This window comes from Scleropages formosus, chromosome 8 (genome assembly GCF_900964775.1).
Source record: "Scleropages formosus chromosome 8, fSclFor1.1, whole genome shotgun sequence".
Lineage (NCBI taxonomy): Eukaryota > Metazoa > Chordata > Actinopteri > Osteoglossiformes > Osteoglossidae > Scleropages > Scleropages formosus.
The window spans coordinates 15513884-15538749 of record NC_041813.1 but is presented as its reverse complement, the minus strand read 5'-3'; the positions used below and the strand labels follow the sequence as shown (position 1 = coordinate 15538749).

The following is a 24866-nucleotide window of genomic DNA, read 5'->3' as shown; positions in this document are numbered from 1 at the left end:
GAAGGAGAGAGGGGCGGGGTGCACCATTGTTCTGATTTAGATCAGTGCGCAGATCCTCACATACGGTACACGCACATCCGCTAGGCTTGGCACGATCCATTTGGCCGAACGGGCGTGCCACATGCGGAGAGACACTTACACACATGTACACACCTCCATTTGATGTTCTGGCAAAACATTCTGAAAGTGGTGCATCTTTCCAACTTACTATGGTCCTAGCCTCTTCCCTCGCCCACTGGCTCCTTGCGGTCATTAATATATCCGTTGCCCCAGGATGCCAAGTGTGATGAATGACCTATTTCTGCAGAGACCCTCAGTAGTAGTGCTAACCTTGAAGGACAGACTCTGGTTTGGGAGAATGTGTTTGGCACTCTAGCTTTTGGGCACTTGAGAGTGAAGCTGGGATTTGGAGGCATTAGACAGAGGGTGTGGTGGATATATTTTCATCAGGGGGTTTCTTCTGCCTCTTCCCATCAGCCATGACAGACTTCCATTAGGTGTCCCGTGGGCTGTCCTGGAAAAAAACACAGCAGGAGTGGTGTGGTTGCAAGTGCCACCTCCCAGATATTCAGGAAGAGGGCAGAGCTTCTGTAGGGTGGGCCAGTGGGTGCTCAGTTTGTTCCACGGTCCGAGGCCCTCAGGATACCGTGACCTGGAGTTCACCTGTTTTGTGCCACCACCCCCACCCACATCAGCTGATCCAGCAGATGAGTACTGCTACAGTCCAATTGCTCAAGACAGCATGCCAGGGTGGGTGTGGTGATCGTTTAGGTTTTGTATATGGGAAACAACCAAACTGAGCAGCCTGTGAATTTAATCTGTAGTATTGTTCGTAGTGAGAAGATGGCTGGGAAAGGGAGAGGCACGCATATTCCACATCACCTCCTGCTCTCAAATGCAAGGCTCCCGAGCTGAGCACAAGGAGAGGATACCTGGACTCAATGATAATTTGGATCTCAAATACAGGGAGGTGCCCTATTCTGCAATAAATTGATCTTGGATCAAGGCTTGCAGTGTCATTACATTCGCTGGGCTAGTTTTCCATACTTTTCGCTTTTTTCTCTAAAGTCCATATTCTGTTTGTTTATGGTTGCACGGCACCGTGCTGGTTCAAAGCCCGCAGCACTCCTGTAGTCGGCCTCTGAATATGGACCCTGTCTGATACTTTACATAATTGCCTTACATAAGTACCCAGCTCAGTGTGGCACTCGGTGGGCTTGCTGGAGATGAATATTGCATGAGGGAAGCACTCGTTAAGCGTTAATAAGAGAATGGAGGATGGGGATGGCACCCCGCAGTGCAGCCTGGAAGGCCCGTTCCTGACATCCCCATCTCTGAGATGAGGCCCTCCTCCTTGTCTCTAACCCCTCCTGTCTGCAGGATGACCTCGCCCCAACCTTGTGCTCATTCTGGACTACACCTATGTGTGTGTGTGCGTGTGTGTGTGTGTGTGTGTGTGTGTGTGCGCGCGTGCGCGCACGCAGGCCGGGTGTTTGTGGGGCCAGTTAATTGCACTAATAGCGGGCGTTAGATGGCGGTGTTATTCCCCCTTTGTTTCGTGAATAAACACAGCTCTCGTGAGCACAAAAGCAGAGCGGGTCTGTGGGTTGGCGACGGCCACGCACTCCAGCCGCTTGCTAACCGTGTCAACAGACGGCCTTTGTAGCACACCTCGTTAGCGGCACTCACCGGACCCTTGATAGGGATTTTTTTACTGCTCTGTCTACCCCAGCCTGGGAGGCCAGCTGAATTAGTGACAGCGAGTGCATTATTAATATTCATTATTGACACTTTTAGCAATTACTATGAACTGTTACTGTTTCTTAGTAAGGGATTGGCCGCTCACGCACTGCGACCGCTTTACTGGTTGGGCATGATTTTTACTATGAGAGAAATTGTGAGTGACAGTTTTGGCTTGACATTTGAAAGGTGGAGAAAAAGAACTTACGGTGCTAAGTTATGATAATTCTCTCATTTGTATTGCAAGGTCATTTTTACTGTATCAGTTCAAGGTAAATACCTTGATGAAGGGTACTACAGCAGTAGGTAGGATTTCATCCTTAGTCCAAAGTAGTAATTTTAACCTCTACGCCACTTTGTGCCCTAGTGGCTTAATTCTTTACAGCAGAAGACTACAGCATGACCTTTGTGTGTCACTTGCCTCCTCTCCACAGCAACCCACTTTCATCACGGTAGTCATTCAGTTGCATTGTGTTCCTTTGGTATTTAATTCTTTGGATTTCCATGAGACGAAACTGTGGTAATTATGAAGGTCTTTTTTGTGATTGTTTGTAGTCGTTTTAGTGACTCGTGTCCAGGAGGTGAGAAACAGTGAGAGACAGAAAGATAATAAAACAAAACAAGCCGGGTGTGTTTAAAGTTCTGAGCACCAGCTTCTGAGCACTGGCTTCTGAGACTGTTCTCTGCTTCCCCATCAGCAGCACACGTGTTCGTGTGCGATGAGCTGCTGTCACTCATCTGAATCATAGAGCCGATTGGTTACGTCACTGTCAGAGGGCCTTGCTGCCATGTGAATAAAAACAGAAGCTGGCAAAGCTCTTCCCGGAGGTTGGTCGACTTGACGCCTAGCTCTCCTCCCCCAGCGCAGGAGCCCACAGCCCTCGGAGAAGCAGCGCTCAAAGGGGTAGCCATTTCCCTCAGCATTGTGCCGCAGGCTTATTGGCTACTCTCACGTCGGGGTGTGTTTGTATGGCGCGTGTGTATCCGTTTGTTTACGTGTATGAGGTTCTGTTTACAAGTTGTATATGTATGTGTCGTCATGTTTATTATTTACTTATTATACCTTATATTTTAACCTTTATTTTACCAGTAATAATCACACAAAGATTTAAAATGTACATTTTTACGTTTATGTGCACAATGTCTACAAGGTTTTTATACTGTCACTATGTTTCCATCTGTGGAATTGTGTGTGTGTGTGTGTGTGTGTGTGTGTGTGTCTGTGTGTGTGTGTGTGTGTGTGTGTGTGTGTGTGTTGGGTGGAAGTAAACTGGTGAAGACAACAGCCAGTGGCAGCATCAATTTAGCCTCTTTCTGCCCCTCCCCCACTCTGTCTTCTTCTGCCTCTCTCGTTTCTTCTCTTACCTCTCCTATTTCTTTACTTTTTTGCGACCCCACTCACTTCTCTGTGGATCTCCCCCACAATGATCATAGAACGGAAATCAATATCACATTAGTCTGGCTGGTTGCTGGAACAGAATTAAAAATGAATGGCTGAGATCGAAGCCTAAACTGCGAACACATAAAGGGCTGCAACAAAAGGACTGGTGGTGGAAATTTGTACACCACAACGTGTAGACTGTTGCATTGTGGGAAGTGTATGAGTCTGGGCACATTTTTACAAACTATGAGCAGGGTGTTCAACCTGCAGTGCGTGTTAAGGGATAACCTGTTGTTTCTTTTCTTCCTAAGTTTTGGCACATATCTGTCCAGGTAGCCCAGGGAATTAGCGTGCCTCCGCGTCACTCTCCCACCCGGACGCCTACAGAGACGCTTTTGTTTTTAACACCGGGCTCGCGCGTCGCTACTGGGAGAGAACAGTGTGAAACAGCTCTCCTCCAGAACCCCAGCGAGGACCGATTCCCCACTGGTAGCACAGTAGCGGGCCGCAGAAGGCGTGCATGGTCTCGTACTGAGGCTCGGCCCTTCAGGGACTGTACCCTGTAGGACAGATGGCACAATAGTATGCTCTTTGCAGCAGATAACTTGAGAGCCCTTCCATGAACCAATCCCCCACTCTCACACCCTCCCAAATGACAGATGTGGGGGCTGGCCAGAGAGCTGAACCTGGGGACAGCTCCTTTTTCTTTTCTATTGATCTGATCTCTAGCTCCCCTTGCTTCAAGGAACCAAGCGTTCACTGACTACTGGAAAAGAGGGGGCGGAGCTTGTAGAAAGTGTCGTCCACATTTACAGAGGGACACCATGCCAGTTCCTGTGACCCCCCCCCCCCCCCACACTCACATAAGCACAAATGTGAATGCATGCTCACTCAGGGCTCCCTCAAAACCCCATGAACCATGATGTAGTCTTGCATGCATCCCAGCCCCTCCATCAGAGGAACGGAGGAAGGAGGAGAGCTGTAAAAGGGGCGGGTCACTGAAGATCAGCATACTTTAATTCCACCCTCTACCCAGCATGTCGGCAACACACTGAGTTCCACTTACAGATCAACAGCTGTCCCAGCTCTGCCTAAAACTCTGGTACTCTCTTGGTGAGGAGGACCTCACCATCCCTGAAGGTAAAAGGGGCACCACGAAGCAGAAGAGCAGCAGAGCACAAAGAAGAGGTCTTCTTAAAATGCAAGATGTAACCTTTTCCATAAAATAATCTGAGCAAGGGCTTGTTCTATCGTGAATAATCTTCTGTCACAAATTCTTTCTCTACTTCGGTCATAAGTCCTTTGAGAATGTCATAGAGGATCTTTGCTGGTCACCAGCAGCTTTTAAAACAGCCCCAAAAGCACCATACTATATGTTTTATTTAACCTATAATGAACATCTGATTATAGTACTATGTACAGTTACCATAGCTATAATTTATGGCCTTGCCAAATCATTACAGATGTAATATCTGATAAATCTAAGCTAATTATTTGTCCCATGTTTGTTAAAAAGCATGCAGCACACAGTTCTGGAGAGCCCTTTGAGAGAACAGACCCATTGTGGCCACATCCATTGTGAGTAGCTAATGTGCTTAATGGGACTCCTTGATTGGGGGGGGAGGGCGTTTCTTTTTTGGCAGGGGCACGTGCCGGGTGAGCAGGTGGGCGACGGGCAGCTGAGCAGCTTGTGGAGCAGAGGGGGTTGGGGCTGGGTAGCTGAAGGCTCCGCCATTGAACCGCACCCAAAACCCGAGAAATAAAACACTCCCATCTGGAAGTAGGAAGGGAGGGGGTTGAGATAGCAAAGAGGTGCAGCGGGTAGTGTCTGACACCCTCTTGTCTGTTCTCTGGTAATCCAGCAAGGAAGGAGGTAGTGGTGGGGATGAAGGGGGAGCAAGCCCTTTTCTTTCTCTCTGTGCCCCATGATGGTAAAGCATTTTTTTTTATTTTACAGCACAAAACCTTTCATGGTCCCTCAGAAAAAAAAAAAAAAAAAAAACAGAATCCTGTGATTTTACAACAAAACATAAACATCAAAGTCTATAAAAGAAGTAGATTTTTGTCTGAATCTTCTAATTCCATGTCTTACATTATCTTTTCAGTCCTAGGAGGACAAACAATGTTAAAAAGAACACATAAACATTTTTTTTTTTTATTGTTTTTCATGTTTCAAATTCAGTTCTCAACAGCAAATCTCATTAATGAATGTAAAGGAGTCCTTCCTCAATTTATCATCTCAGTATTTCACAGCTCACTTTATGGTTCAGCTGCTCTTCAGTTGTCATCCTTAGGCTATATTTGGCCTTCTGTACCGTCTTCCTCAGTCCCGTTTCCAAGATAAAGTGTTACCGGCACTATGGTATCGACAAACCCAGTCATCTTGACCTTCTTGGTGATGGACGCCACGAAGGAAGCATGGGAAATTTTTAATAGCTAGTTATCACAGAGGTTAATGTCGTTGTGCGTGCTGTTTTCTGGACAGCTCTGACAAACCACAGTAAGGAAATGTCAAATGATTGCATTGGTTCTTACCATTCTTCAGCCCCCAGTTTTATAACAGGTGACCTTTAGATGGTGCTGTAAAAATAAAAAAAGTCTGTTTTTTGAGTGATCATAAACTAGATGCTCCATTAGAATACCAAATGCTATTGATCTGGTGCACCGTAGCGTACCACATTAGTATTCTATACCGCTAAGCCCTATGAAAACACTAGTACTGCTGGTGTGTTAGAGATGTAACTGGAAATTAGATGTCAGATTAGAGCACTTTTTGGACTTTCTGTTCTCCCTTTAACCGTAACTCTGTAGAGCCCAGCTGGTTTATATGCTATAGTTTGGCTTCCCATATATGCTAACTGGCATTGCTGTCAGTAGTATGTAGCATGCAGTGGTGGGTATTCACAACCTGAGACGAATTCAGAGTCTCACTTACCATTGACACACGCTCATTAGCATGCATTAAAGTAAGTGTGTGAATTACTCATTGTGTTTTTTATTTCAAGTGTCTTTTTTTTTGCTAGGCCGCAGTAAGGCCTCTCCATCCCAGGTCAATTCCCTCCACCTCAAACTGCACACTCCTCATTCACCCAATTTAATTGATCCATTTAGAGTCCCCTTATTCTGTCACCACTAAATTCATTTGAATTAAGGAGTGTGTGAGTTCAAATGCGCTCTTCATAGCGCAGCTAATAGGCCTACCTGCGGCAGCCGCTTGCGCCACTCAATGAGGGCTACCTGCGGCAGTGCTCTGCAGCAGAAAATAGGGTTGCAGCTGCTCTCCATAATGTGAGCACTTCACGGGGAGAGCCAGAGGGGAGGAGGGTCACAACTCTCAGGCTTTACTGTAAAACTGACAGGCGCTTCCTGCTTGCCAGACCTTTGGGTCGATAAAGACTAAGGGAGGGAGGGAGAGGGAGGTGGTGCAGCAGCATCGAGGGCCCAGAGGGGAACCAGCGGCTACCTCTGTCTTTGCCCTTTCTGAATAATTTAGCAGAGGAAGAGAAGGGGCTTGTCTGCTATGGCAAGGTCAGTGTGTCTTATGAGCAAAGTGGCCATTTTCTCTTTGTGTCCTTGTGTAAAATTAGCGCCTGTCTGAAAGGGTTTAAAGCGCTTCCCTCTCAGCTGGACACGAAGGCAGTCACAGTTGGAGGGTTGAGCTCAGACAAAGCGTCACCGTTCTTTTTCTTTGAGACCAAGCAGCTGAAGGCTAGAACAGAAAGTGGAAGATTCTGCAGCATGAAAAGGCGCAGTTCTATTAGCGGGAGCAGTGGCGCAGGCCTCCCCCCGATGGTGATAAGAGGAACTGCAGCACCTCTGCTGAGTGCCTTGCTCAGCATTTCAGGGTCGCTTAGGCAGCTCCCCCAGAATGCAGCACGCCCTAAATTACCTGGCATGCACCAGGAAAGGACACGCCGTATGTGCAGCGTTATCTTTTCAGAAACTACACATTTTGTGTGAGTGCAAGTACGTTTTTTGGTCATTGTAATGGAACTGGGGATGTGAAAAAATATTAAAACATTTGGCACAACAGATTAGCAGCGTGCAGAGAGTGCCAGTGGGAATATGGCAGTTGTCCAATGTCAGCTTGTTTCATGCTTGTTTATGTCCATGGCCTCTACAGGCAATATTGGGCTTCCCCCCCGGTATTTTGTTGGCTATTGATTTTTTCCGCTTCGTATAAAACATGATCTGAACTAATTTGTTTAATGTTTGTGTTCTGATACAATTATCTCCCCTTTACAGTAAAGACTATGCGTCAGATTTTATTACAGTACAGCGATCGAGCCCTCAGTCTTTAGGTCACTTGGTATTTATTCCACAGAAGCATCGCTAGAAAGGTGAGAGGAGCTCACTGACTGTCAGAGCTGTGGAGAGAAAAGCGTGCACTCTGTGGCCTCTGAAACCAGTGCGCACATGGCCTAACGTGTATTGTTCACTTAGCTTTATTACTGGCTGCCATTTCATAATAATTTCTCATCCGTAACTGTACACATCTAAATGGTATATGAGAAAGAAAAAAATGTCTGTAGTGTGTATTACAAAATATATCCAATTTGTCATAACATTAAGTCTACAGTACAGGAATGCAGGCTATTATTATTATTATTATTATTATTATTATTATTATTATTATTATCTTCAATGAACTGGCAACCCATCCAGGGTGTGCCCTGACTAGCCTAGGGGGTCTATGTTTCTTGGACAGGCTCTGCACCACAACAACCCCACTTTATAAGTGGTTTTGGACAGTGAGAGAATATTATTCTTATGAAAATCTGGAAACCATATCTGACATAAAACAACTTCATCCTCAGAGGAAGCAGGGAAAAGGGTATTAAGTGTGCTTGTTAAATAAGACCATCCAAGTCTCTCAAGCCCAATCTCAGTTCTGTTTATTTCTTATCAATTGCTATGGTAAATCATAAGCTGAACAATTTACACACACACATTGACTGAAACCACTTGTCCCAAGCAGGGTCATGGCAAGCCAGAGCCTAACCTGGCAACACAAGGCATAAGGCTGAAGGGGAGGGGACACACCCAGGACGGGATGCCAGTCCGCCGCAAGGCACCCCAAGCAGGACTCGAACCCCAGACCCACCATAGAGCAGGCACAGGCCAAGCCTGTTGCGCCACCGCTGAACAATTTATCTTTTAGTTTATTTTCTGTATTTAATTCAGTTGGTGCAAGAAACACGATAAAGAGCAAATAATTACCAGATGTTACTAATTAAACAATTCAACTTTTTATCCTGTTGTTAAATTTCTTCTTTCTGTTGGCACTAAGCAAAAAATCAGAGGACACATCACTTCCAGTGGGCACTAGCTGGGATTTAGGGCTTTATTTTCTGTCACCTTTCATATAGAAGCAACACTTCATTATGACATTGTTTAACCTGTATAGCACTAATGACTGGCAGACCAGGCAGCTCTTTCACTAAACAGTGCATAATTCATAAAAATAATCACAGACAATCTCATATCATTCTTCTGCTTTTCTTAATGATGGGTTACATGATTAATACCTTTAAAAAATGTGCTTTTTAAAAAAAAAAACTTTAGAGTTTATCCATATTAACTTTTATTAGTTTCACTCAAGGGGGTGCGGTGGCGCAGTGGCGCAGTGGGTTGGACCACAGTCCTGTTCTCCGGTGGGTCTGGGGTTTGAGTCCTGCTTGGGGTGCCTTGCGATGGACTGGTGTCCCGTCCTGGGTGTGTCCCCTCCACCTCCAGCCTTACGCCCTGTGTTACCGGGTAGGCTCCGGTTCCCCGTGACCCCGTATGGGACAAGCAGTTCAGAAAAAATGTGTGTGTGTGAGTTTCACTCAAGACAGGAAGAAACTTGGTCTAATTTGTAATAGTTGACTCTTTACTACACAAAAGTGTTTATATTTACAAGTTGTGCCATTTTATCCTAGAACCTGACTGGATTTCAAAGGGTCTGTTTCTGACCATAAATGATATTGTGCATCTAATAAAAGACCTTTGATTTTCTTAAAATGGACAATTTGCTGTATCTTTCTTTCTGTGAGATATAACATCTGGTTCAAGAAAAATGCGGCTCTTCTTAAATAGTGTTTCGGATTTATTTCATTCATTAAAAACTAAAATTATGATTAATTATGTAGGAAGCTGTAAAACGCCGCCGCCAAAGACACAACAGAGCCCATGTTAAGCAGAAATTTCAACTATTTTAATACTGCAGAGGACCTTATCATAATGGAAATCCCTTCCCCTCGGCCATTTGCGATTGGCTGAGACCCAAGAGTGTCTAGTGGTGATTGGCTGACCCAATATCCACCTGGGTTTCTCTTACCTGTTAAGCATGACTGACAAAAGATCAGGTGTTTTCCAGCTTCCGGGCATAATCACGTGGTGTGGTTAAGGCGTCGACAAAATATGTAGTTTTAAATTCCAAAACAGGAACCGTTAGATTGTGTCCTTGGGTATACATAGCCTGGATAGCTTCTGGAAAAGTAATACGGCGTTAAAAAATTGTACAGAGAAATGTGTAATAGTAAAACATCTTTATGGAAATAATGCAGTATATAACCAGATTATTATTTCAATTTTTGTCCGAACATCTCCAGAAATAGATTTTTGGACAACAATATATGAATATCAGCTCTTGTCAAATTAAAACACCACTGAAAGATGGGATTTTTGTATATGAAATTATCGACGCATTGGTCATCGCTGGTCTTTTGTCATTAACGTTTATTTTCTAATATGTTAATGGTTTTAAATTACACTTCACCGTGTTATTCCACCAGGGCGTGTGAGTGTGTGTGTGCGCGTGCGCGCACATTACAATCCTCGACATTACACACAACACTGCCGACGACGAGCTCACCGAATAGGTTCCCCGGCGGAACGTCGACGCGCTGCAGTGCGGCTCCCCGCCGCCAGGTGGCAGCACTGTGCGGACGGATCGCCTCCAGGAAACGCGCTTTCCCAGCAGGACAATAACAGCGCGGGGGGTGGAGGATACTGAAAGGATCCTAAAAGAGAGAGAGGGAAGGACGGGCGCGGGTTCGGGGTGAGGGACGCGGGATGGCGGCGGCCGGCGAACGCAGGGCGTTTGCGCACAAAATTAACAGGTACGAGCCCGTTCTCTTCCCGCCGCTTTTTCTTTACTGTAATCTTCACGTGCTGGAGGGTGCTATCGGATCTGTACCAACCAAGGCACAGGTGACGGTGATCGCAGGACTGCGCGTGCGTGCGGTCGGGGCTGCGGCCCTTTGTTCTGGCCTCAGGGGCGGCGATGGCCCCTCTGACAGCTCCCACCGCAGTTGGCGGCGCGGTTGCGTGCGCCAGGTCGCCGCAAGACCCGCCTGTTTCTGACAGATCCCGAATTTTTTCGCGTTCGGGAGCGCGCCTGGGCACCGGTGTGAGCGCGCCGGCAGCGGCGCGTGCTGTTTTAGTGTTTTCCTGAATTGAAATTCGAATAAATCAAAGTTTCTGTAGATACTCTGCCTTCCTCGTCCGCGCACACACACACACACACCACACGATCTGTATTTCTTCATGGGTAGTGTGACTAGTGAAGTTGTTATTTCGGGTTATGCTAGTATTTGTATAGAAAGTGAAAAGAGGAGCAGGAGGAGGGAAGTGGAAGTGCGTCCTGTGAAATGACCTACAGTCTCTCGCGTTCTGACTGCTGTGCACCCCTCCCCCCATAATCAATTGGACTGGAGGTTCTAAGCCCTACCCCTGCAAGTTCTTGGGGGGTTGAGGTGGTCCTGAGGTGGGCAGCTCGGTGGCACAGCGAGCAGCACTGCTGCTGCTGTCTCACGGCGCCTGGGTGGTGTGAGAGGACATGGGTTCGATCCCCGCTCAGTCTGTGTGGGGTTTGCATGTTCTCCCCGTGTTTGTGTGGGTTTACTCTGGGTGCTCTGGTTTCCTCCCACACTCCAAAGACATGCTGTTCAGGTTCACCCATAGTGTGTGACAGAGTGTGTTTCACTGACGTATGGATGAGTGACCCAGTGTAAGTAGTGTATCTAGCAGTGTAAGTCACCATGGTGAATAAGGTGTGTGGGCTGATAACACTACAGAGAGTTCATTGGAAGTCGCTTTGGACAAAAGCATCTGCTCAAAAAAATAAATGTAATGTCTTCAGGAGGCAGGCAGGCAGGTCAGGGGTGCTGGACCTTTGTGGACTGTAGGGGTGCAGTGTCAAACCCAGACCCAACACCCTGGGGAAGGGGGAGATCTGAGGTGCCCGTTCCTCTGCAGGTTTCATGCAGGTACCGTAGAGGAGATTCTGCAGCAGGACGGAAAAACGATGAAGATCTCGTAATGCAGAAGCGGAGATAAAAAGTAACCATCATGTTGGCAGTGTGTTATGCGATCTGTCTCTCTCTCACACACACACACACACACGTCCCCCCACCCACCCTCATGCAGTTTGCGTCTATTGTCTACGTACAGGATACAGGAAGGGGTGGGGTGGGTGGGTGCTTGGGGAATAGCTTGTCCACGTCCATTTTCCTGTTTGGCAGGGTGGGAGGATGGACACACACACGCGTGCAAACACACAGAATCTGAGATTTTGGTGTTCGTGGCACACATTCATGCCGTGGTTATGCAAAGGAGTGCTGGCATTCGTGTCCCAGCTGGGCTGAGGATTGATAGGGGTGTTTGTTGTCAGGGTCTGCAAGGGTACAAGATGCAGTCCCAGCAGCTGCGTGTGTGTGTGTGTGTGTGCATTTCAGGGAGCAGCTGCAGCTAGAAGAATGTTGGTATGGAGACTTGGTTTGGTGTAGCATTCACGGTTTGACCACATCTGGCCATTTTGCTATGGGAAGCTAGGGGCGGGGCCAAACTAGATCATGTGACATGACCCAGTCCTCTTCAGCACCAGTTGTCCTCATTCCAGAACCCACCCGAAACACAAACATGTAGCTGTCACATATATAACATATCATTTTGTGTTGTACTTAAGCCTTATGATTGTACACTTTGTTTCAGCAGCCAGTGAAGTTGTGTGAAGGTCCTGTTCTTCCAGAAAGTTTGACCGAAAGGGTCATTTTAGATATACAAAGATACAGTTTGGTTTTGGCATCAATGCTCTCGTGCAGACCTGACGCTCTTCGGTCACATGACACAAACAGGTGTGGATCTGTGTGTGTAAGGCGGTAGGGTGTGACATGTGTGACATCTCCTCCTCCCACCCTCAGGACCGTGGCTGCTGAAGTCAGAAAGCAGGTGTCCCGGGAGTATGGCTCCCCTCAGCTTTCCAAGAAACGTGCCGGGACCCTTCAGCAGGTGTGTGTGTGTGTGTGTGTGTGTGTGTGTGTGTGTGTGTGTGTGGGAGAGAGAAAAAGAGTAAGGGAAAGGGTGTGTGTTTGAGTCTGTGTGTCGCTCACAGCAGCAGTAACTCAGCTCGTGTGAAAGTCTCTACATAACATTATTTTTTCCTTGATTTTAAAAAACAAAGCATTTAAAACCCATCAAAATACAATAAACACAAAAAAAAAAAAAAAAAAAAAAAAAAAACACACTTTCTGTACTTCACAATGAAACTTAAATTCATACACGTTTCAGTAACCATATAACAAACAACATTAAACTCCGTTCTGTCGTACTTGAAATGTAAATCTAAAAATCTCACTTGTATTTCACGGATGTGAAATGTTAAGAATAATTACAATATATCACAATCCTGTATATGAAACTATGTACACTAGGCTAGTTCAGTCTCTCACAGTATTAATTTTAGTCCAGAAAGCATCCATCAGCCTTGTTATGATAGACTTCGCTCTCTCTCTCTCTCTCTCTCTCTCTCTCTGTGTGTCAGGTGCCCCTGACAGAGGTGGTGGAACCCGTGGACTTTGAGGAGTATGTGAGTAGCCACGCCCCCACCACTGAGCCTGGCCCCCTGCGGCAGCTGATGGAGTTTCCTGCTGATGACCTGGAGCTCCTGCTACAGGAGAGAGAGTGTATTACACTGGAACCAGCACTGCCCGAGGAGGAGTGAGCGGCCGCACTTACCGTTCCGCTGGCACGTGCGCACACGTGTGTGTGTCACGCTGGGGTATCTCACGGCTGTCTCCTATGTGTGTGTGCAGCACCCTGGACCCTAGAGTGAGGGATGCCCTTGGTGTCTACACGGATGACTGGCTCATCATTCGCAGAAAGTGAGCAACTGCCCTGCCCTGCCCCCTGCAGCGCTTACTCTCTTTCCCCTAGTCTACCCCATAACAAGTGAGTGGCTGTGATGATTAATGATGATGGTGATGACTAATGATGATGATGATGGCAGGTACCAGAACTTCAGTATGTCCCACACTGCCCACACCCCTGAGCGGCTGAGGGAGAGGCAGCGCGGTCTTGTGAAGCAGACCTTCGAGCTGGACACCGTAGCAGTCGATCGCCATGACGACCAGGTAACGGTCTGCTTCTCAGCTGGGCTGCCTTATCCTGGGGTTGGTGATAATGGTTTGTTCACTCAGTTTGAACTTGAGCATTTTTAATATCACACTGGAACAGGACCCTGGCAGAAAAGGGTCATTTAGCATGATGGGTCTTGGGCCATCAGGGCCTGTAGCAGCTGTTCATGGCATGTGTTTGTGCACCACGTAAGAGTCAACAATTAGAATTAAATAAAAAAAATCTGTAATACGGAGGGGCACAGCGGGTAGCACCGGTGCCCATCAGGTGCTGTGCTGTGGTTTTGAATCTGGATCATTTTGTGCACAGTTTGCACTTTGTCCCCATGGTGTTGTGGGTTCCTTTCACAGTGCAAAAACATGTTTCAGATGAACTGGTGACTAAATTGCTTTTTGTGAGTGTGTGTATGTATGTGAGTGAATGTGATTACCCTCTGATGGACTGGCCCCCCATTCAGGGTGTACCCTGCCTCACGCTCTGTGTCCCTGGGATAGTCTCTGAACCACCACAGCCATGACTTGGACAAGGGGTTATTAATGATGGAAAAATCAGTAAAGATTTAAAACATTTTGTATTTAAAAAAAAAAAAAAAAAAAAAAAACAGTTTTACAGTGTACAGATCCTGTGGCTTTTTGTAAGAACTTAGCCACTTTCGATTAAATTTAACTAAATGGAATGGAATTTTGTTTTTTTTTTTTTAAAACAGCTCCCTTTGGGTTCCAATGTAACTGTTCATTTCAAAGTTTTTTTTTTTTTTAAAATTCTTATTTAATTTGTATTATCAGCTGCTTTTTACAGTGTTTCATTCATTTGTTTCTGTTTCCAAGTTATTTTCCTGTCCATCATTGTGCATTGATTTGTGAGCCCCTTACTGTGCCTTTATGGGTATCAGGGTTCTCAGGAAGATCTGGGCACTATTGATGTTTTATGATAAGTCATTTATATTGAGTATTGGGGGGGGGGGTGTGTGTGTGTGTGTGTGTGTGTGTGTGTGTGTGTGTATATATTATATATATAAAATAATATTCCCTCCACACACTTAGAAATAGTAATCAAATGTTAGGATGGCAAGATATTAAACAATCAAAAAGGAAATTAACAAAGGCTGAACAAGGGCAGAAATTTAATTTTTTTACTGACTTACTGTACACTAAGTACAAAAACATACAGAAGACACATACAGTATGTTTACATTTATTGATTTAACAGACACTTTTCTCAAGCTACGTACATCTCAGAGAACAATGTAAGAAGTGCATTGCACCAACAAAAAAGGAGAGACCTGGATTGGATATAGACACATGGTTCTTAAGTACAGCCAATTTCTCACATACCACAGCATAAACCAGTATACATTGCACAAGTACCTGAATATAGGCTTTTCAGTTATTAAATAAATTATTAAAAATCCACAACTTAAACGCATACACGTTTATCAAGCACTTACGCGATCAGGAGAGAAGTGAGTCAGACAGGTGAGTTTTAAGACCCCTGCTAAATGTAAAGAGGTATGCGAACGAAAATATTTTTTAAAAAAGACGACGTTTCTCAGAAAAAATTAACTTGAAAACAGTGTAAAATTAAGATTAGCTTATCATACATTGTTGAAAAGTCTATGCCTTATTAGCTCTTGGATTCTGGATAATTGGGGAAAAATCTTCCTGAAAACCCAGGAAAAAGTACCGGTTGGTCCGTATACCAAACATGGGTAGAACTTTTCTAGGAGTACCGAGAGGCTGTATACGTGTGTGTGCGTGTTCGTGGCCGCGCTATTAAAAATGTATAAAGAAACGTGGAAATATGAGTTAATAAAAACGTCTTGCACGAAACTGTTGCTTGTTGTTGGGGTGCTGCAAGTTTTTTTTTTTTTTTTGTTCGTTAATGCAGTGTTTGTCACTTCTCCTGTTTCCTGGTCGCGTGTTATCATGCGTTCCCTATCCTCAGCGATGAGTGTCGTGTTTCATGGCATGTGGTGTCTGTGCTCTCCTCTGCCAACTTTCCCGTCCGACTGGTTTTTGCGCTGTTTTTGTCTTGGCGTGATTCAGACTTTTGCTGCTCTCTGTCAGTTTTGTTTTCTACTTCTGAAACTCTCAGTTGCTGTGTTCTTTGTGTCAGTGACTGTTTCCCAGTTCCCAAAATGCTTGAACTGAATTTATACTATGAACACAGGAGGAACTGGAAGTCTGGACTTATGAACCAATCCAGTTACAAACAATCCAGTTACAAACAATCAATAACAGCTCAATGATACAGGTGCCCTCAATGTGTTCATGGGTTAGGATATGTTTTAAAAAAAAAAAAAAAAAATCAGATAAAGCTGTAATGAATTAAATAAATCCTTAGATAATTTTTCTTACAATTTCATCTTCTAGTGAAAGTATCATCTTCTATGGTATCCAGAGCCTTGCACAGGGTACCCAATGGATGACTTACTATCTTAAACTTCAACGCTGAAATCAAGTCAGATAATTCTAATAAATATAAAATGCTTTAACTTTTAAAAAATTTTACTAACGTAAACTAAATTAATATTGAAACTAACTGAAAATACAAAACATTGTCTCCACACACTATTTAATGCAGAGTGTGGGTTTTATCCTGTAGACACGTCGATTGTGCTCGTTCCATTATTGATCACTGACACTCTAGAACACCAGACGTGAGCTTTGGCAAGGAATTGAATTGCTCTTTTCTGGCAACTGTTGGTTGCGTGCAGCAATGCAAGTGACATAGGCTCAGCTACAAATTTTTAAAAATGGGGAAAAAAGAAAATAAAATTCACAATAAACAAACTGAAAAATGTTTGCTAATCTGTAACTGAAGTCTTCATAACGGAAGCATCCAGTACATTTTTTTTTTAATATAATATGTATGTAGCGTATACTGCGCATCACTACGTCATAATCTTAAAGTAGTTAACGTGACTTCTTGTATTGCTACATGCAGATTTGAAACGACGTAAGGCTGAGCTAATGGGCCAACACAGTTACTAGAGTTACTAGCAGTGTGAAAATGAAAAGTGTGAATATTCTGATCTTCTGTCCTTGCACCCCTCCCCTGCTCACTGGAGTCAGGATGACTCAAAGCGGCGTTCTGTCTCCATGGATGACACCCCTCGGGGCAGCTGGGCTTCCAGTATCTTTGACTTGAAGAACTCCTCCCCAGACTCCCTGCTGCCAATGGTGCTGGAGCGCACAATGGCTGAGGACATGGATCGCTGCAATGCTGAGGCTCGCCAGCAGGGGCGCCACCCTGATCTCCTGGGACTGTTCCCAGCTCCTGATGAGGTCTGTTAGTTTCTGTTTGCCTGTGTGTGTCTCCTTTGTCTGTGTGGATGTGCTTAAATTGATATGATGCCCTCTTGACCTTTTTCCAGGATGAAGCTGTAGAGCGAAGCACCATCCCAGAGGTTCCCAGGGAGCATTCTGGCCAGAGGATCATGGTCAAGTGCCTTTCCCTGAAGTAAGTCATGGCATGATGATGGTGTAGATATTGTCTGTGTGAGCGAGATCATTGTAACAATACACTAGATGTACAACTTCCAAAAACACCTAGGACCTGTTTGTAAGTTGATTTGTTCATAAATCCAATCACTGTTACAGCCAGTACAAGCTTACTTATACGGACATCCCTCAGGAAAGGTACTGTAAAAACCTCAGATAGCCTTATAACAAATTCTTAATTCATTATGATAGCATTTATGTATTTATTCCATTTTCATTGACTGCTCGTCCTCTGCAGAGTAACTGTGGTTCGTTCTTAATCCTGGAAAGATAAGGTGTGAGGCAGCAAATACCATGGACTGGATGTCAGTGTGTCACAGGACTTTTATTAACTTGAAACAACACATTCAACATCAGCTTGTGGACACTTTGTTAAACTTATGTATATGATAAATTATGGCATAATAATAAACAGATTCTGTAAAAGTCTCTGAATTAACATAGGAATGGTTGTAAATGTGAAGCATTTAATTAAAATATTTAATATAAATGAAAATTTTAGGGTGTACAGAACCTGTGACTTTATATGATAAATTAAAACATAGTAATAGAGAGGTTCTGTATGTCTCTACTGTAGCTATAATAAATTTAAATGATATGTAAGACCATATATACACACACACACAAACACATTATCTGAACCCCTTGTCCCATACGGGGTTGCGGGGAGCCGGAGCCCAACCCGGTAACACAGGGCGTAAGGCTGGAGGGGGAGGAGACACACCCAGGATGGGACGCCAGTCCATCGCAAGGCACCCCAAGTGGGACTCGAACCCCAGACCCACCGGAGAGCAGGACCCGGTCCAACCCACTGCACCACCGCACCCCCAGACTATATATAAGACTTTCTATTAACTTTCAGCTATATTCAAATGAAAGCTAATTTAAACTTACTAAACATAAAAATGTTTTGTTTCCACAAATGGCTTTTCAACGTTCAGCAGTGACTTTTCCCATAAACATGTGAATGTAGGCGGTCCCACACTCCTATTGTTTGGATGCGTTCTGCTGCCAACTATTGGCTGGACGGACACAGAAACACACAGGTGGTGTTTGCTCTGCAACAAACAAATATTTGGAAATAGAACGTAAATAGATAATATTTTGAAATAAATAAAGTTCTTCTTTGACAATCCGCAACTTGAATGTCAACACAATGGGCCTTGCGTAACATGTCAAAGAACCCTTCCCCCCAAAACACTGCATTTCTGTCATAATTGTTCATCTCATAGGCTCTCCTTCTGTTTGTCATTCTCACAGGTTTGAGATAGAAATTGAACCCATTTTTGGAATTCTGGCTCTGTACGATGCCAAGGAAAAGAAAAAGGTATCACTCCTCCTTGTAAAGCTATATTTTCATATACGAGGGCTTTTCATTCAAGTGTTGCATTGATGTGTGTATGCGTCGGCGAGGGAGATCCGTGGACTTGAAGTACGTTGCTGATTTGTAAACGCACTGCTCCTCCAGGAATAATGAATAGAAATCTTTTCTTTGCTCAGATCTCAGAGAATTTCCATTTTGACCTCAACTCGGAACAGATGAAAGGGCTTCTGCGACCACACACCCCCCACATGGCTATCTCCACCCTTGCGCGCTCTGCCATCTTCTCCATCACTTTCCCGTCCCCGGACATCTTCCTGGTCATTAAGGTGCGATCCGGTAGGTGGAACCCACAGAGGGGTAACATTGAACGGCGGTTGATCACACCTCTATCATCTGTATGTGCGTTTCAGCTGGAAAAGGTGCTGCAGCAGGGCGATATTGGGGAATGCTGCGAGCCCTACATGGTCATGAAGGAGTCCGACTCTACCAAGGTAATTGCCCTTCCTCTATTGGCGAGCAGAGGGACTGCAGGGGTGAAATTCTTTGTCTTCCTCCAAAGAGGTTGGGCAGAATGGTGTTGGATGCCAGGGCTGAAAGCTTTTGTTTGCCCATTTTGTGTAGTACATTTACATTTATTCATTTAGCTGATGCTTTTCTCCAAAGTGACTTACAATGTTAAGGTTACAATTATTTACCCATTTATACAGCTGGGTAATTTTACTGGAGCAATTCAGAGTAAGTACTTTGCTCAAGGGTACCACAGCTGGAGGTGAGGCTCGAACCTGCAACCTTTGGGTCCAAAGGCAGTCGCTCTAACTACTACACTACTAGTGTTTTTTTCTGGACCTGGTGACCTTCATGAGCTGACAAGCATTACTGCAGACATGGGTCCATATTTTTATGAATTTGGTCATTGAGAGTTGCACAGGTTGTCATTCTGAGCATCTTCCTGACAATCCCTGAAATTGGTCACGGTCCGTGCTCTTTGCATGCTGTCTGAATAGAGCGTGATGTGTGAGCAAACACCAGGCATGACATTTTATCCAGTTAAGACATGAGTTTTACCACGGCTTATCGCTCTCCATGTGCTGTGTGTTCTGCCTGGACACATTCTAGTGCTCAGAGGAGACAGGCACTTATGTGTTCTGTCAAGGCTTGACTCAGTTTTTGTTGTGCATGTACCTTTATGTCACTTTGGCATTTTCTGCACGCCTGCTTTGGCCTGATTTGGTCATGATAATTGCTTGCTGATGGGGGTCTGATGTTGCATCATGTCCCACATATTGTTTTTGAAACCCATGTGTGACCCTTAGAATTCTCCAAGACCCCCAAGGGTCAGTGGATGATCACCTTGGGTACCCGGAGGCCATAAGATGAAGTGAGGACCAGATTTTATAGTTCATCCATGCTCGACTAGACCTCAGATGACTGCATTTTATAACAAGAGGATAGTCCTATGCATCATAGTATTTTTTTAAAGCTATTTTCTCGAATTTTCAAAAAAAAGAAAAATGAGAAAACATCAACAAAGTAGAACAGATACTGTTAAAATCACCATTTCATTATTTGAAGTGATTTATTTGCATAAAACTTCTAATTATTAAAATTTTTTATCATAAATGCAGATATGGCAAGGATGTGTTATAAACACTGTATCATGATGGCACTGTGGTCATTAGTAATTTTTCTCCCGAGTGGTTAGGTAGGGAGGAGTGCGCGGTGGCACAGTGGCGCAGCTGGTTTGGCTGGGGCCTGCTCTGCGGTGGGTCTGGGGTGCGAGTCCTGCTTGGGGCGCCTTGCGGCGGACTGGCATCCTGTCCGGGGTGTGTCCCCTCCCTCTTCAGCCTTGCGCCCCCTGTTGCCGGGTTAGGCTCCGACTGGCCGCAACCCCGCTCAGGACAAGTGGTTGTGTGTGTGGTTAGTTAGGTTAAGCAGATTAAAAAAATCACTGACATTTACTGTTATCTTCAATTGTTAAAAGGGGGGAAAAAAAATAAATGCATATGATATGCTGGAAAGACCAGCTTCCCCCCCATATTAGTCCAGTCATACAAGGATGAACTGCACTTGCTTTCATTAAACCACTGGCTACCTCTCCCTGGCCTCCATGACCTTCAGAACAAGGAGAAGCTGGAGAAGCTGCGGTCTACAGCGGAGCAGTCGTGTGTTCGACTCGGCCGCTACCGCATGCCCTTTGCCTGGACTGCTATCCATCTCCTCAACATTGTCAGCAGTGTCGGCGGATTGGACCGTGCTGACTCCGACTCGGACTCCGGTAGAAACACCGCCCCTCGGGGACGGGTATATTCTGTTTAGAGTAATAAGCTTTGGTGATGGTGATGCTGTGTGTCAATTCCTCACGGTCATCTTCCTGTCTAGAGAGGAAGGGTACGTGGAACGAAAGGAAGAAGAAGACGTTCGAGCGCATGAGTGTTGGCGAGGAGATGTGCAACTTCACCAACTTCCGCCCCGCCACCTTGACTGTCACCAACTTCTTCAAACAGGTCTGTCTGTCTGTCTGTCTGTCTGTCTGTCTGTCTGTCTGTCTGTCTGTCTGTCTGTCTGTCTTTGTATGTTGGGACAGCAGGGGGAGCAGTGGTTAGAGCCTTCTGCTCAAGCCCTGGATCAAGGTACTTAGCTCGAATTCTTACAGTAAAAATTACCCAGCTCTATGAATGGCTAAATCATTTTCAGTAGCTTAAAAATTTTACTTCAGAGAAAATTGTCATATAAATGAATAAATAAAAATAATAAAAGTCAATCCCCCCACCAGTTTCAGCAACCACTTGCTCTGAGCAGGGCCGCGGTGATCCAGATCCTATCCAAGAATTAAGCCTGAAGGGGGTACACCCTGGACAGGATGCCATTCCATTGCAGGGTTACTTATAGAAGTAGATGAATAATAAGTGACAAAAACAGTAAATGAATAAAATAAAAAGCAATACTTATTACGATTACAGTGTATTAAACTGCCTACAGATGCCAACCTACAGATCTACTTTTAATGCATCAACATTTCAGTAAAATAGTTCGTTAGCAGGTGGCATAGTGCTTAGGGTTATCACCTTGCAGTGTTGAGGTCCTGGGTTCACATCTCACCCCTGACTGCAGTACCCCGGATGAAGGTATTTACACTGAAATGATGCAGTAAAATTGTAGTAAAATCTTTCTATATAAATGGGAAAATCAGTGTTAGAAGCTTAAAACTATAAATCGTTTTGGAGAATAGTGTCAGATGAATGAATGTATGAATAATAATAATAACATTAATAATGCTTGGTATGTGCACTGGTTTGAATGTGTGTGTGCGCCCTCACTCCAGGAAGGGGACCGCCTAAGCGATGAAGACCTGTACAAGTTCCTCGCCGACATGCGCAGACCTTCGTCGCTCCTACGCAGACTGAGACCCGTCACAGGTGCATGCACGCATGTGCGCAGCTGCCTGCATGCGTACATACACACTCGCTCGCTCGCTCACTCACTCACTCACTCTTTCTCATGCTTCTTTCTCTTCGTCTTCCACAGCCCAGCTGAAGATCGACATCTCCCCGGCTCCGGAGAGCCCTCACTACTGCCTGTCACCGGAGCTGCTCCATGTTAAGCCGTACCCGGATCTGCGTGTGCGCCCCACCAAGGAGGTGCTCGAGTTTCCCACCCGCTACGTGTACACGCCCCACACCACCTACAGGTTAGCGCTGCCCGCTGAACGTAAATCCAGAACTGCACACAACACACACCTGCTTCAGTGAATCTCACAAACGCTGTGGACACAGTAGGTGCACTCGGTGTTGGCGCTTTTATTGCTATGTCCAGAAGCCAGAACAGGAGGTCTTTACAAACACAGCACATCTTGGAATTTAGAGTATGGAGGTTACAGAGAATGTAATTTAGTGAGTCGTAGGGCTGACTGCACCCGGTGCGAGTGAGTGAGTGAGTAAACGTGCTGTCCATGACTTCACATGAGAGGTCTCATTTGTTCTGGGGCTGTGGACTGGACTCTGTTCTGGGGGTGCTCTTGTGCATCATTCCCTGTAGTTTAGTCAGATGTTGGTTCTGCTCCTCCAGAGTTTGGTTCTGGTCCCGGATCCATTTCATCAGAATGTTCAAAGCACCGGAGTTCTGCAGAGCTTGCTCCTACACACAGATTATACATGCGTTATTACATCTGTGTGTGTGCGTGCGCGTGCATTCGTGTGTATGCTCGCACATCTGTTCTTGCTGTACCTTCAAGGCTCTGATCTTTCCAGGAGCTGTTCTCTGGAGGTGTGTCTCCAGAGTGGTCACCTGATCCTGTAGCTCTGCCTCCTCCTGTTCCGCTTTGCTCAGGGCTCCGCTCAGCTGTATGGCCTGCGACTGCAGTCCGGCCATCTGAGTCTGAACAGGGGAGTCGCTCAGCTGCTGTACGTTGTCAGAAGCACCATCCTGTAGCGCTGGATCAATGCGTCTAACCCCTGAAGAACCCGGCCCCCTGTTCTAACACCTTCCCACTATGCTGGTGGTGATTCGGCACGCTGCTGGATGTGTTTGGTCACGAGTCGATTATTTCGTCGGTACCGAGACCTGTTCCCGGCCCTCACCTGCAGCTCGTCCAAGGAGTCTCTGATGAGCTCCTCTGTGTGTGAGGCTTCCTTGGCTTCCTTCTGGAGTTGTGCCAGCTCCCCCTCCTGGTGATGCAGGGCGGTAGCAATACGGTCAACTTTACCTCCCGTGTTTTCGTAGGTGTTGTGGAGGACCTCGCTGAACTGCAGCACGCCATACATAAGCACGTTGACGTCATCCACAGAGGCGAGCTTCTCTTGCGCCTCCGGCCCAAAATCTGTGGATGCGCTGGCCACCCTGCTCACCCACACGGCCATGCACACCAAATGTAGGACTCCCTTCATCCTCGGGGTCAGAGGTCACACTGTCCAACCACAGTCTTCCTTTCTCTTCTTGTAACTGAAGATCCAAAAAAAAGATCAGTCCACGTGTGATACTTTTAACTTTAATTCTTCCTCTAAGAATTTAGCTGTCTCTCTCACGGGTCCGATTCCTTTTTGTGTGTGTGTGTCTCTTGCGCTGGGAGTGTGCACACGTCCAAAGGCTCATTGGATGATCTGTGGGACAGGAGGCCAATCACAGTCATTTCTGTCCTCCATATCAGTTTGACCCTAACTTTTATCTTGTCAAGCAAACAGTGTTACTCTGATTGCTTAAATAGGTTCCAGTTTACTGAACACCCTGTTGTGTGTATTTTTAGCAGTCTGGACGCAACGTGTTGATTGCTGTTCTCTTGTCTACGTGACAGTGGCCGTCTGTCTCGAGTGTGCATGTGTGTGTGTTGGTCTGAACGTGGACACCGATTTGCTTTGTGGAAGTGCTTGGACCTTCACGTGTCATCAAGTTACGTTCCAGCATGTGTAGAGGGTGTGGTATGTGCTGTCAAACAGGTGAATCTTCCCCTTATACGGACATCTTAGCTGGGTTGCATAGGCAGAACTACAGGACATTGCATAAAATTTCTGAGTTGTTTATACAACTTTCAACAATAAGCATGAAATAGGAGTTTCTGACGATAATTTAGCATCAGTTATAACGCAGTTTGAAGTTGATTAAGCTCACAAAGTATTTTTTTATTCCAACTTACTGTGTAATGTTACGCAACCCCACCTTTCAATACATTGAGCATCGTCTCTATAATTAAGCCTTCACTGATTGTGATTCAGCGGTAAAAGTGCCTTTCAGTTTATGAACAAGTCAAATGTTGAGAAGACTTCCAGTTACGGTCGTGTTTTTAAGTTGCCGAGTCACCGTGTTCTGGCGTTCGCTGTGGCTGCAGCTGTTCTCTGGTCTGTTGCGGTGGTCATTGTGCCTGCTTGCTCTCCCCTAGGAACCTGCTGTACGTCTACCCACAGTGTCTGAATTTCAGCAGCCGCCAGGGCTCTGTGAGGAACATTGCAGTTAAGGTGCAGTTTATGGCAGGGGAAGACCCTAGCCAGGCGATGCCGGTGAGTCAATGAGCTGTTGGCGTAGCTCCCTCTGCAGGGGTTAGGGGGGGTCCTTATCTAATCTGCACTTTCTGTCTTGCAGGTTATCTTTGGGAAGTCTAGCTGTGCAGAGTTCTTCAAGGAGGCATACACGCCGGTGGTCTACCACAACAAGTACGCACAGCCCCGCGGGTTGATCTCCACGTGCCGAGGCTCTGACCCCTTTCCCCCCGTCTCTTAATTTTCCACTTTAATTTCATCCTTCATCCAGGTCCCCGGAGTTTTACGAGGAGGTGAAGATGAAAATTCCTGCCAACCTGACGGACAATCACCATCTGCTCTTCACCTTCTACCACATCAGCTGTCAGCCTAAGCAGAACACGCCTCTGGAGACACCTGTAGGGTACACGGTGAGTGTGTTTATATACTGTATGTATGTGTGTGTGTGTCTGTGTATGTGTATATATTATAGACAGTATATATGTGTGTGTATATACATATATGTACTATATATATACACACACACACACACACACACACACACACACACACAC

General features: G+C 45.6%; 2 protein-coding genes across 6 annotated transcripts in view; one reads left to right on the top strand and one right to left on the bottom strand.

Annotated features, from left to right (window-relative positions):
* The first annotated feature begins 10099 nt into the window (after nt 1-10099).
* The window catches only part of dock6 (dedicator of cytokinesis 6), a 33871-nt gene continuing 19104 nt past the window's right edge, over nt 10100-24866 (top strand). For 4 of the 5 annotated variants that reach the window (XM_018754710.2, XM_018754709.2, XM_018754714.2 and 1 more), the window contains exons 1-17: nt 10100-10224; nt 12307-12394; nt 12927-13102; nt 13198-13266; nt 13392-13515; nt 16594-16806; nt 16896-16981; nt 18283-18349; nt 18523-18672; nt 18757-18837; nt 20465-20621; nt 20726-20850; nt 21669-21762; nt 21872-22034; nt 24216-24333; nt 24416-24486; nt 24584-24722. In XM_018754710.2, the coding sequence (XP_018610226.1) occupies nt 10178-10224; nt 12307-12394; nt 12927-13102; nt 13198-13266; nt 13392-13515; nt 16594-16806; nt 16896-16981; nt 18283-18349; nt 18523-18672; nt 18757-18837; nt 20465-20621; nt 20726-20850; nt 21669-21762; nt 21872-22034; nt 24216-24333; nt 24416-24486; nt 24584-24722 (1968 nt within the window). In that variant the 5' untranslated portion in view covers nt 10100-10177. Of the gene's footprint in view, nt 10225-12306; nt 12395-12926; nt 13103-13197; nt 13267-13391; nt 13516-16589; nt 16807-16895; nt 16982-18282; nt 18350-18522; nt 18673-18756; nt 18838-20464; nt 20622-20725; nt 20851-21668; nt 21763-21871; nt 22035-24215; nt 24334-24415; nt 24487-24583; nt 24723-24866 lie in introns of those variants that run through there. The other variant, XM_018754712.2, reaches the window with a different exon arrangement.
* angptl8 (angiopoietin like 8) lies at nt 22115-23409 on the bottom strand. Its single transcript, XM_018754715.2, has 3 exons — nt 22924-23409; nt 22571-22720; nt 22115-22480 (listed from the first exon to the last, which is right to left on the bottom strand). Exons 1-3 carry the CDS (start codon nt 23227-23229, stop codon nt 22316-22318), a joined length of 621 nt encoding a protein of 206 aa, XP_018610231.2. The 5' UTR covers nt 23230-23409; the 3' UTR covers nt 22115-22315.

What these genes read in the sequence shown, in the direction of transcription:
- angptl8 (XM_018754715.2), bottom strand. Translation starts at nt 23,229, where the DNA reads ATGAAGGGAGTCCTACATTTGGTGTGCATGGCCGTGTGGGTGAGCAGG. An exon ending in ACTCCTTGGACGAGCTGCAG is followed by an intron (nt 22,721 to 22,923) that starts GTGAGGGCCGGG and finishes TCCCCTGTTCAG; the next exon opens with ACTCAGATGGCCGGACTGCA. An exon ending in GAAAGATCAGAGCCTTGAAG is followed by an intron (nt 22,481 to 22,570) that starts GTACAGCAAGAA and finishes ATCTGTGTGTAG; the next exon opens with GAGCAAGCTCTGCAGAACTC.